The sequence below is a fragment of the Myxine glutinosa genome, chromosome 1 (genome assembly GCF_964187855.1).
Source record: "Myxine glutinosa chromosome 1, kmMyxGlut1.1, whole genome shotgun sequence".
Lineage (NCBI taxonomy): Eukaryota > Metazoa > Chordata > Myxini > Myxiniformes > Myxinidae > Myxine > Myxine glutinosa.
Window position 1 is genome coordinate 427117669 of NC_136261.1, and position 13579 is coordinate 427131247.

Sequence of the window (13579 nt, forward strand, 5' to 3'; positions counted from 1 at the left end):
ATCCATTATTTTGTTTATATAGTATCTTGTATTAACATTTCCATTAAAATTATTTTGAATAATAAATATCATTAAACCCTTATACATTTCCTCAATACAAATAGTCTCTTCCCTTGTAAGAAATGGTGTATTATCCCCATAATACTTAACATTCATCTCTCTTATTAATCTTGTAAAGTAATTCATTTTTGGTTCTAATTTAAAAGAGTTATATATTTTTCTATATTTTTTATTATCATTAATTAGAAGATAATCACAGAAAATACATTGTTTATATGCTTCTGATTCTGTATTAAGCCCCACTCTACCACAAGCCGGACAATTCTCTAATTTATCATATGGAGAGTCTGGAAATTCTAAATATCCTTCAGAATTTATCATATTTATATAGTAAAATTATACTTAAAACAAAGTGCCTTTTTTAGAGGCTTTTTTAAAGATGAAACTGTGCTTAAAGTAAAACACCTTTGAGCTTTTCAACTCGTTTTATGTATATAACTTTACTTAAACTAAACGCAAATTTATTAGCTAATAAATACAATGTTTCAAAACACAAAAGACAAATTTCAATCAATCTCTACTTCGGTGGAAGATATAGAAAAATATGTCAAAGATGTTAAATTGAACAAAGATAAATATGGAAATTTTTGGATTAAACCCATAATGGAGAATAACATGTGTCCTTTTATTAAATTTACAGGACAAGCTATGTTAATTAATAACTCTATTAAAGTAAATTTGACAAAAGTTTCTCCACTACTACTAACAATTTACTCAAAGCTTGAAAAGATCATTGATAAAGAAGCTTTGAAAATGAATGATAAAACCATCAACGATTCTAGAGGAAACATTTGTATATTCTTTAATAGACCCAAAGATGTGGGTGAAATTAATAATATGAATATTAGTGGTGAACTATCATTCCGTACTCTGATTATTAGAGATTATTTGAAAATAACATTTAATGTAAAAAATATTGTGGTTATTAGTTCTAATGAAAGAAAATATATAGATATTGATGGAAGTTTAATGGTATGTAAATGAGTGATATTAACAGTCAATACTCTGAGAGTTATTATACTGAGAGTCTAGGATCTGAAGATAGTTATGATACTAATAGTTTGTGTTCAAATGATAGTTATGAGAGTAGCTTTATTGATGACTCAGATAGTGAAATTGAAATTGATGAACTAGAGTATCTAAACTTTCTGGCTAATACATAGACGCTTTACTTTAAGTAAAGTTATATACATAAAACGTGTTGAAAAGCTCAAAGGTGCTATTTTCTGGCTTTCTGGGCCCTGTGCTATTTCTGGTCTTTATCAATGACCTCTCCGACTCTCTGGAAAATCCTCTCTATCTCTTTGCTGATGACTCCACTATCTGCCGCTCCATTCCTCATCCCTCAGATCGGCAGTCTGCAGCCTCCTCACTCTCTGCAGACCTGGACAAAATCACAGACTGGTCAAACAAGTGGAACATGTCTTTCAATCCTGACAAATCTCACACTCTTACAATGTCTCTCCGAAAGGACCGACTGGACAACCCTCCCATCTACTTTCTCAACAATCCTCTCCAAGAAGTTCTGTCGCTCAAGCTTTTGGGTCTCACTATCTGCCATGATCTTTCTTGGGAAAACCACATTTCCAAGCTCGCCTCCAAAGCCAGTCGCCGACTGGACATCCTCCGTCGTGCGAAGTCCTTCCTTGGCACACCTGAGCTCCTCACCACATACAAGGCTTTCATCCGCAGCTCAATGGAATACTGTTCCCCCCTCTGGGCTGGTGCTCCTGCCTCACACCTTGCTCAGCTTCACGCTGTTGAGGCCAAAGCTTTCAGAATCATTGGAATCTCCTGCGATGTAGTCAACTCCGAGGGCCTTTCACTCACTCACCGCAGGCAGGTTGGTGGTCTTTCTGTCTTCTACCGACTCCTCTCTGGCCTTGCTCCCCCAGAGAGGAGTTGGTTTGTCTTTTTTGTGATTATTGTTAGCTCTTTCACGAGCCTCGATCTTGTATACAAAAAAAAAAAAAAAAAAAAAAAAAAAAAAAAAAGGTGTTTTACTTTAAGTAAAGTTATATACATAAAACGAGTTGAAAAGCTCAAAGGTGTTTTACTTTAAGTAAAGTTATATACATAAAACGAGTTGAAAAGCTCAAAGGTGTTTTACTTTAAGTAAAGTTATATACATAAAACGAGTTGAAAAGCTCAAAGGTGTTTTACTTTAAGTAAAGTTATATACATAAAACGAGTTGAAAAGCTCAAAGGTGTTTTACTTTAAGTAAAGTTATATACATAAAACGAGTTGAAAAGCTCAAAGGTGTTTTACTTTAAGTAAAGTTATATACATAAAACGAGTTGAAAAGCTCAAAGGTATTTTACTTTAAGTAAAGTTATATACATAAAACGAGTTGAAAAACTCAAAGGTGTTTTACTTTAAGTAAAGTTATATACATAAAACGAGTTGAAAAGCTCAAAGGTGTTTACTTTAAGCACAGTTTCATCTTTTAAAAAGCCTCTAAAAAAGGCACTTTGTTTTAAGTATAATTTTACTATATAAATAAATATGATCAAAGCAACGTATTGCGATGTTTGTGAACAAGAATATAAACAATACAAAAGACACCTTAAAACTAACAAACACACATTTAATCTACTTCACCTACTATCTCCTATTCAGAAGGAAACAAAACACTGTTCTGCATGTAATAAAAATATCCTCAAGAAAGGCTTCGAAATACATCTTAAAACAATTCTACATTCATCAAATTTTATCACAACTAAAAACTCTGATGGCGCATTCAAAGAACATATTAAAATAAGAGTCTTTAACTTCAAACCTCCTGAACCAGAGTCTATAGTTGATGCTGTAGAAATAGTTAAACCTGTTGTTCAAACGTTGATTGAAAAAACACTAAAAGAAATGAAACCACTTAAATTTTATATGGGAGTAAAATTAGAAATGACAAAGGACGAAGGAGTTATAGATACACCATACATGAGAACTGAGCCACACTTTATATCTTCATATCAAGATTTTAAAACATCAGGAGTCTATGATGAACTTATTAAACAAGAGCAAGATGTGGATAATTCAATCGTAGGAAGTGGATTCAATATAGGAAAAATTATTTACATAGACATTCATATTCTTAAATCAGATCCTCTAAAAGCTTCTTCCTACATTGATTTACCCAGTGTTATCAAAAATAGAAAAGCAGTTATCAATATCAAAAATAAAGACAATAAATGTTTTCTCTGGTCTATTCTAGCACACTTACATCCTCCACATTTTCATGATGAAAGAGTATCTCATTATAAAAAATATGAGAATACATTAAATACGAAAGATCTAAAGTTTCCGATGGCTTTAAATGATATTCCTAAATTTGAAAAGATAAATAATTTATCAGTTAATGTTTATGGTCTAACAGAAACAAACAGCATTCAGGTTTTAAAGCTTTCTGACAATTGTAAACAAACTCATATTAATCTTCTATATTTTAATTCAGAGGAAAATTCACATTATACATACATTAAAGATATTGCTAAATTAATAAAACCACAAGTATGTAAAAGAACAAATAAAATATATATTTGTTTGCGTTGTCTTAACTTCTTCCATACACAAGAAAGATTAGATAAACATTCAAATTATTGTGGTGAACATAAATCAACGGTAATCAATATGCCTAAAGAAGGCTCAAATATCACATTCAAAGATGAAAAGAAAAAGATCAAACATCCATTTGTTATATATGCTGATTTTGAAAGTATTCTAGAAAAAATAGATACTGCTTCTCCAGATCCAAAAGATTCATACACAAATAAATATCAAAAACATACTCCTTGCGGTTTTTGTTATTATATCAAATCATCCGTTGGTGATAAATATAACAAGTTAGAGGAGTATAGAGGCTCAAATACCCCAGAGGAGTTTGTGAAACGACTAGAAAAAGACTGTGTCCGATTAACCAAGATAATGAGAGAAACTAATAAACCAATGTCCTTGACAAGTGAACAGAAAAGGGAATTTAGAAAAAACAATGTTTGTCATATTTGTGAGGAAAAAATTGGTGAAGGTCTAAAGGTTAGAGATCATTGTCATCTCACTGGTAAATATAGAGGTCCGGCTCATCAAAGTTGTAATATTAATTATCAACTCCCCTCTTTCATTCCTGTCTTTCTTCATAACAATGCTCATTATGATACGCATCTATTTATTAATGAACTTTCAAAGACATCTGGACACATTTCAGCAATTCCTAACACAGATCAGAAATACATTTCATTCACAAAAACAATTCACACATCTCCTATTACTCATATCAGATTTCTTGATACATTTAAATTCATGGCAAGTCCATTGGCTAACTTGGTTCAAAATCTAAAAGAGTTTCCATGTCTTTCAGAGTATTTTTCAGATAAAGATTTTCTAACACAAAAGGGAATTTACCCCTATGACTATATGGACTCATTTGAGAGATTCAATGAAACACAACTTCCTTTAAAAGAAAATTTCGATAACAAATTAAACAACAGTCATATATCTGATAAAGATTATGTACACGCACAAAATGTTTGGGAAAAATATAACATCAAGAATCTTGGTGAGTATCACGATTTGTATCTCAAAACTGATGTGCTTTTATTGGCCGATGTATTTGAAGCCTTTAGATCTGTTTGTCGCACTGGATATGGATTGGATCCTGCTCACTACTACACAGCACCTGGATTGGCTTGGAGCGCGATGTTGAAAATGACAAAACAAGATTTGGATTTGATAACCGATGTCGATATGCTTTTGATGATTGAAAAGGCAAAAAGAGGTGGAATTTCACAAGTATGCTCGAGCAGCTACGCAAAAGCAAATAACAAATATCTTCCAAATTATGATTCAACGAAAGAGAGTTCTTACTTGATGTACTATGACGCAAACAACTTGTATGGCTGGGCAATGTCTCAAGCTCTTCCTTATGGGAAACTAAGATGGGTAAAGGAAAAAGACTACACAAAGGTTTTACAAGATGTATGTATCTCTACACAAAAACAATTGGATGATTCAAAGGTTGGTTATTATTTTGAGGTTGATTTAAAATATCCTGAAGAACTTCATATCAAACATAAAGATCTTCCATTTGCTTGTGAGAAAGAAAGTCCAAAGAAAGAATGGTTGAGTGATTATCAACGATCGTTTGATATAGGTGAATCAACAGAAAAATTACTTACTACATTATATAACAAGAAAAATTATGTACTACACCAAAGAAATTTGCGACAATATTTATCAAAAGGTCTAAGAGTAGAGAAGATCCACAGGGTTCTAAAGTTCAATCAAAGTCATTGGTTAAAGGGGTACATTGATTTTAATACACAAAGAAGAACAGAGTCAAAAACAGATTTTGAGAAAGACTTTTATAAATTGATGAATAATGCGGTCTTTGGTAAGACCATGGAGAATGTGAGGAAAAGACAAAATATCAGACTAGCAACATCTTGGGAACAAGCATCAAAATTAATTAATAGACCGAGTTTTACTAGAGCTGAGGTCTTTACTGAGAACTTTTGTGCGATCCATTTGGTTAAAGAGAGTATTGAAATGGACAAACCTATTTACATTGGAACATCAATTCTTGACTTGTCAAAGTCATTAATGTATGATTACTTTTATATTAATCTAAAATCAAAGTATAAGGATAATGTGTCATTGTTGTATATGGATACTGATAGTTTTATTTTGAAAATTAATACTGATGATGTTTATTCAGATATGAAAAAGGACATTAATATCTATGATACAAGTAATTACAGTCCAGAGAGTGAGTTGTTCTCTTCTAAAAATAAAAAGGTGATTGGAAAGTTCAAGGATGAATTGGGAGGAAATGTTATGAGTGAATTTGTGGGATTGAGGTCGAAGGCTTATGCTTATAAATACATTGTGAATAACGTTGAAAAGACTGATAAGAAGTTAAAAGGTATAAAGAAAAATGTCATTAAAGAAACAATAAACTTTAAGGATTATTATAACTGTTTAACAACAAAGAAAGAAGAGTTTAGAAAGATTAATGGAATAAGAAGTTATAAACATCAATTATATTCAGAAGAGGTGAATAAGAAAGCATTGGGGGCTTTTGATGATAAGAGGTTTATTTTAGAAAATGGAATTGATCGTCTCCCTTATGGTTATATAAGTATATAAGATATATATATATATAAGTGATAAGTTAAAAAGGGGGGTTAGGGATTTTAACGGGCTACCGCCACCTTTTTTACTATTATATAAATGATAGAACCAAGTATCAACCAGACTAAAGAGTGGAGGTGTAATCAACCTTGGTATATAAATGGAAAACATAACGAATGTGAAAAATATCAGATTCAAGAGGTTGAGAGAATCACTGGTCAGAAGGTTCTCAAGACGGATAAACGTATTCATTTGTTAAGTGGGGTAATGGAGGGTGGGAAGAAAAATATATTAGAGTGGAGTGAGAACTTTAATGGTTATCAATCGGATAATAAATATTATAATTTTAAAATGGTATGTGGGAGAGGAGGAGGTCAAACAAGAACCCTCCGTGAAACATACCACTTTATACTTTCACAACAAAAGGTTAAGGAACCTGTATACTTTATAAATATACTTGATGGGGATGAGTTCTATAGGAGAATGGAACTCTTAAAAAAGTTAGAAAGAGATAATATATTTATAGGCTCATTAGCAGAGTGGTCTAAGGAACTACATTAAGGGGGTAGTGGGGGGAATAGGGTAAAATTTACATGGAAGTGAGAATGATCATAGGTTCATAAGGCTAGAAGGATTATAGGTTCATAAAGGAAGAAAATCATAGGTTCATAAGGTGAGAAGGATTATAGGTTCATAAGGTGAGAAGGATTATAGGTTCATAAGGCGAGAAGGATTATAGGTTCATAAGGCGAGAAGGATTATAGGTTCATAGAGGGAGAAATAGAGGTGTTTATGATTTTTTTAAAAACAGGGGGGTAAATGACATTAGATAGGGATTTCCCATGTTAAACGGAGGTGTCCCAGAAGCAACATTTATCACCTACTTCTACCGCTCCCCTTATTATATACTTTGTGTGTCTGTTTGATTTTTGGTGTGATAAATGTTAGCTCTTTCACGAGCCTCGATCCTGTCTGTATGCAACAACAACAAAAATACGATAAGAGGAGAGTTTCATGATCAGGGCGGGGTGCTTGACAATGACCATATCGCAGGCATGAAATATGTCAAAGGAGACGGCTCTGAGTTCCTGTTTCGCATTGAAAGGACCTCCATCCATTGTTCAGTCAGGAGAAGCAGCATGTCCAGATTAGAGTGGCATGGGCTTGATCCAAAATGATGATCAGAGATCAATCCATTAGAGAATAGGTAGATTTAATATCAGAAGAGATGATGGATTCCATGACCTTGCTGATGATTGTGAGTTGGCTGATTGGTCTGTAGCTGCAGGGATCTGTTTTTGCACCTTTTTTATGTAAAGCAGTAATGTTGTCTAATTTCCAAGCAGATGGCAGATGACCTTGAGTAAAAGAAAAGGTGAGGAGAACAGAGAGAGGGTGAGATAGAGCAGCACAGCAGAATTTTAGGCCATGTGGGCTGATGCCATCTGGTCCAGAACCCAGCTGCACACAGAGTCCAGGAGCAGCTGGGTTCCACTGGTTAAGGTGGGTACAGAGAGCTATGGGTTTGGGACACAAGATTTTGAGGCAAAGAGTTGAGACATTTAGCTTTTTCACGTGCAGCGTCAGGTGTGTAGCCATTTGAGGTAAGGGAGGAGATGGAAGGGGAACAAACACCAGAAACAGATTTGACCAGTTGCCACCAGGACTTGGAGGAGGGAGAGATATTATTTGCTGGCACTCCTGATAGTAGACACAAACTTGATCAGAGCTTTGTGAAAGGAAATTTTGAGAAATTTTTAACATCAGTAAATTCCAGAAAAATTTATGGATGAATTTTACAATCTTTATTTTATTTAAATTGGATTTAAATACATGGACACTGTTGAACTCAAATCGCCTTCTTGTTACTTCCACTAACCTACAGTTGAGCAGTACCAAGACATGTGAAATAGGGTAATGTGGGAGACTGCTTCAATAGCGCTTCACATCTGGAATTTTTCTTTTTAACAATCTTTAACTTCATTATTATATTTATATTGAAGTGTACATTCCATTGCTTGACATGTTCTATGAACTCTCAAGATGGTTGTCAATCTCATTTCCCTGCAAAAGACTGACGCTGATTTGTACACAGCTGAGGTCCTTCCTGTAAATGTGGAAGGCAGACAACACAACAACAATTCATCTGTCACAGAAGATTCAAACTGTGTTTCTGCAAACGAAGGTTCAGAGGATATTCACCTGACAAACGGAAATGCTTTATGTTTTGCAACTGGTGAGTGTAAATGTAAAAAAAATTAACATAGAATCTTTTATGTGTAGAAAATGTGCAATTTTTGGAAATGTTTTAAATATTTTGCATTTTGATTTTGACAAAAAAATATAATGTGTTCTTTGTTTCTGTAGAACAATCCAGAAGTAATATGGGACAAATATGGCCCAGTTGCAGCTTGTCAGTGAGGAAGAAGCCTCTCCTGAAGAAACAATCACCAGATCAAGACTCACTTCCTCTAAAATACAGGTGCATGTCTGGGCCTTGCAACACCAAGATTAATATTAAATTAAACAAACACAAAAAAGTTCGAGAAAGGCAAATGTGTAACAAGTGTAAGGTGTGCAGAATGGATTTTGCTTCAATGAGTAACATCAAAATACACATGAGAACCCACACTAGAAAACATCTTCACAAGTGCTCGATATGTGATAAAGGTTTTTCTCGAAACGGCAGTTTGAAAAGGCATATGAGGCTCCATACAGGAGAGCAACCTTACAAATGCACGATATGTGATAAAGGTTTCTCTCGAAAAGGCTATTTGCAATCGCATATGAGGATCCATACAGGAGAGCGACCTCACAAATGCACGATATGTGATAAAGGTTTCTCTCATAACTTCAGTTTGAAATCACATATGAGGATACATACAGGAGGGCAACCTCACAAATGCTCGATATGTGATAAAGGTTTCTCTCATAACTTCAGTTTGAAATCACATATGAGGATACATACAGGAGGGCAACCTCACAAATGCACGATATGTGATAAAGGTTTTCCTCAAAAAGGCCATTTGAAATTACATTTGAGGATCCATACAGGAGAGCGACCTCACAAATGTTTGGTATGTGATAAGGGGTTCTCTCAAAACTGCAATTTGAAAGAGCACATGATGATCCATTTGGGACAGCATCCTTACAAATGCTCGATATGTGATAAAGGTTTCTCTCGAAAAGGCATACAGGATCCATACATGAGCCATACAGGATCCATACAGGATCCATATAGATCCATACACGGTTTCAAATAGATCCATGCAGGAGAGCATCCTTATAAATGCTCGATATGTGATAAAGGTTTCTCTCGAAAAGGCATACAGGATCCATACATGAGCCATACAGGATCCATACAGGATCCATATAGATCCATACACGGTTTCAAATAGATCCATGCAGGAGAGCATCCTTATAAATGCTCGATATGTGATGGAGGTTTCTCTCGTGAAGGCCATTTGAAAATGCATGTGATGATTCATGCAGGAGAGCTGAAATCTGAAATACCATGTTATGAAAAATGAGATCAAGAGGATTTCGAAATTGAAGAAACCTGAAATTGTACCAGTAATAGTCGGAGCAACAGGGAATCCGGATGATCAAGAAAACCCTAACTGAGTTCTTAAAAATCATTCTGGGGAATATCACGACAAACAAGCGATAGGTGGATGCTGTCAGAGGATCATTGAGTATTCTAAAACGAGCCCTTGGAACAAAGCTATGAGAATGAAGTTTCACAATCTGGTTCATGAATAATAATTATTTACCAAAAAAGGAGGTGGAGATTTTGAGTTCTGGAAGAACTGCTTCCCACCTCCTAAAACCTGCCAATGGAGATAACAACCAATGAGAGCATTTTTACAAATGTTCTATTTGTGACAAGGATTTTATTTGAACCAAGGAAACGGATCTTGATCTTCTATAGTGCAACCCACGCTGAAGTACTCATATAAAAAGTGCTCTGACTGCAGGAAACGTTTTGCTGAGAGAGGTTTGTTAAATTCACATTGCATTACCCACACTGGGTTGTACGTGCCCCCCTTGAGAGCGATCCCCAGCAGTAGGTTTCAGCAGTAGGTATTCAGTGAACCAGGAAGGAGAAAGCTGTCGTGAAAGCGTACAGCCCTTTCTGCATATACCTTGTAATCACAACTTCACAGAGTACCATCTGTAACCCTTAACAATCAGCCGGCACCCCAAACCTCTGATGAAAGCCATACGGCTATCTCTCACCAGAATATGCACAACAATGACTGCAAATTGGTGTCAGAGGGCAAGAAGAATCTCAAAATGCTAACACCATCTGTGTCCTCAAACTAAGTTTAAGTAAAATTTATTAATTTGGTTCTCTGTATTCTCAGAATAGAGAATTGTTGAAACATTGATGCCAAAAACTCAAATGGTAACAGAACTTAATCCCTCAATCTGATCTTGGATTTCATCGTGCTTCTTTCAGGGTCTTCCTTTCATTCTTAGATTGTAATTATTGTCTGTCCTTGCCATGAATCCAGCCAAGTTCCATTTGAGTTTTTTGATTGTTACCAGTGTTTAGGAATTTTGTTTTCTATCTGATTTAGTTGTTTTTCTTGTCCCTTTTGGTTGTGCTCAGATGGCATCTTTCGATGGCAGTTTGAACATCAATTTTTACTCAATCTTTGCGGTAGTCCATGTTTCATTGCCATGTGTGATGTGGTGAGAAAACCCTTGTTGTAAAATTGTTTATCAGAAGAAGACTCCTGCCTATATTTTTCATGAAACTTGAATTTGTGAAGCATTTCACAATAAAGAGAAGTCCTCAAAGCACAAATGCACTGTCTGTGTTATTGTGAATATATAATGGCACATTATGATCAATTTATCAATCAGTGGAGAGTTTGGAGTTGTCCATATTCCCCAAAAGTAATCCTCATCAAACCAGTTGAAAACCTCGCATGGATTTACCACCATGACATAACTGCACTTCATGTCATCAATGATTGCTGCCAAGCAGCTCAGTTACACAGGTCCCAATGTGGATGGCCACACAGCTGGTTGCTGCCACATTTTTCTCAACATCAATGTTGAAGCTTCTTCAATTGAGGGCATACATTTGAACACAGACTTACAAAGAAAAGAAGATGGGCATGGACCCTTCCCTCACCTCCACTCCCCAAAAGGTTGAGATTCAAGTCTATTTGGCCATTGACCAGACCAAGTAGTAATTATTATTCCAAAAACTAAAACAAGAAATTTTCAGAAACAGATATATGAACCTTTCAAGAGCATTAATTGGATCCTCCGAAGAACACAAGGGTAGTCTGGCATGCATACAATATTGTTTGAATCTTTCTTCTTTTCTATTGTTTAGCATTTTCCACAAGCTATGGAATGTCTCTTCTTTTCTATACTTTGCTACATGCCACTGTAGAGTCAGATATTATTTGAATAATTGTAATCGGAATAATTCTAATTCTAATCAGAATTAAAATAATGAAACTATATAGTGGGGGGGGGGGGGGGGGTACTCATTTTCAAGCTCGTGTGCAGTTCATGTTGATTTTGGGCAACCACTATAAATGTTTTTTTTTCTGTTGACCTTAAGTGACCTTGACTCAAGGTCAAAATTCAAACGTCATTAGAGTGACCATACTTCATTCAAAGTATATCGACCTTGGCACCATAACGTGGCAAATTTCACAAGGAACATTGATTATGACATTTGTTTTGTCATTTGGCCTCTCAGATGTTTGCAATATGCAAATTAATAAGCAAATGACCTAATTAGAGAAAAAATATGCAAAATTAACATATAGTCTTCGCCATACACGTAAATCCCATCACTTCACATTATTATTGAATGCCAATCATTAGTTACCATCTCAAATGTGTTCTGCTGTTTCCGAAACTGGAAAAATATTGTTGCGGATTCGGGGTCTGCACTCCCGTTACCAAGGGGGGGGGGGGTTAATCCCCTTGTCCTTTAAGCTGGCCATCCCCCGATCCTGGAAACTATAACGCTCCTCTGCGGTCAAGATTGGCCAGGGTTATTGGTCAATGGAGGTCCCAAATACCTGCGTGCCAATCTCTCCGCAAAGCAGGGAGATAATTCCCGCTCGAACCACGGATATGATGGTAATTGCCAAGCGGTTTAGCAAGCCGCAGCCCGAGCCATTAATAAAAGGGCTAAACCTGATTAAAGCGGTTCCAAATCGGGCCACAGGTACTCAATGGAGAGAAAAGACGGAGACGATCGAATAAGGAGAAAACAGAAAGAACAGGGCAATTTATTAACAATTGGTACAATTAGAAGAGGAAACGAAAGAAGGGAATGTACAAAGAAGAAGAAGAAGCAGACAGGGCAACCTTATACAGTCTTAATTAGCACGCCCAGGACAACATAAACAGACTTAAACAAAAGGAGTAATGGTGTCAGGGAAGGAAGGTCCAAGCAGAAGGACGGCTTGGGCTCCGGCTCCAATCCAAGCTCCACTCCGGTCCCGATCCACGTTCCAGCTCCCCGGCAAAACCCGGCAGATAGCGCTGCTCCTATATTGTTGCACGCGAGCGGACCTTACTTAGCGGGGTTCATATGTTGGGGAAGTAGGCTATGAGCCGAGGGGTCGACCATGCTCAATCAGAGGGAGGATGGCTAACAGTTATTTTTGGCAAGGCCAAGGTCCCTAGTGCTGAAAAAAAAGTGATAGCAGTGTGAAACTCTTAGCCGTATCTGTGTTATCATCACATTTGTCAGATCACCCATTTATCGCTTTTCGGGTCATTTTTCCCGCTTAAGATTTAGGGGGTGGGGTTAGTGTTTTTGGCTCTCAAATAATATCACGTGTATATATCAGCTAGTGTGGTATATCAGGTAAAAGGTTATTGAATTACCTTTCAAATGATGTATAGAAAGTGCCTGTGTGATCTATAGTAACCTCTTTATGATTATTAAAACATAATTATTTCCACCAACTCTCAAAACTTCATCACAAAATCCCCAATTTTAGGAACAAAATAGGCAAAAACAAAAGGTATGTAAAAGGTATGTTTCGATTTGAGACACACATACAGTATAATTAGAGTCAATATCCTCACACATATGATCATGATGTGCTATGAAATTCAATGCAATATGTGTAGACATGCTAATACGAATGTTGTCATCAATGTCAATATTTTCATTATATTTTACTAGGGCGTGCCCGTACTATATATATATCTAAAATTATATCCCCCCCTCTATTTACATTAAATGGTTTGGTCCATACGGGTTTGGTCCCGTACGTGCGTGCAAAAGAACATGCGTCCAAACAACAACAACAAAAAAAAACTTTGAAACCACGTGGCAGTAACGACCACAGAACCCCCCCCCCCCCCTCTATTTGAAATGGTTTGGTCCATTGGCAACTTTGA

The 13579-nt window shown here is 35.9% G+C and overlaps 1 protein-coding gene across 2 annotated transcripts in view; it reads left to right on the forward strand.

Annotated features, from left to right (window-relative positions):
• The window catches only part of LOC137418249 (uncharacterized), a 54988-nt gene extending 43991 nt beyond the window's left edge, over positions 1–10997 (forward strand). For both annotated transcript variants that reach the window (XM_078770664.1, XM_078770665.1), the window contains 3 exons: positions 8280–8420; positions 8552–8666; positions 10800–10997. In XM_078770664.1, the coding sequence (XP_078626790.1) occupies positions 8280–8420; positions 8552–8666; positions 10800–10824 (281 nt within the window). In that variant the 3' untranslated portion in view covers positions 10825–10997. The remainder of the gene's footprint in view (positions 1–8279; positions 8421–8551; positions 8667–10799) is intronic.
• The last annotated feature ends 2582 nt before the right edge of the window (positions 10998–13579 follow it).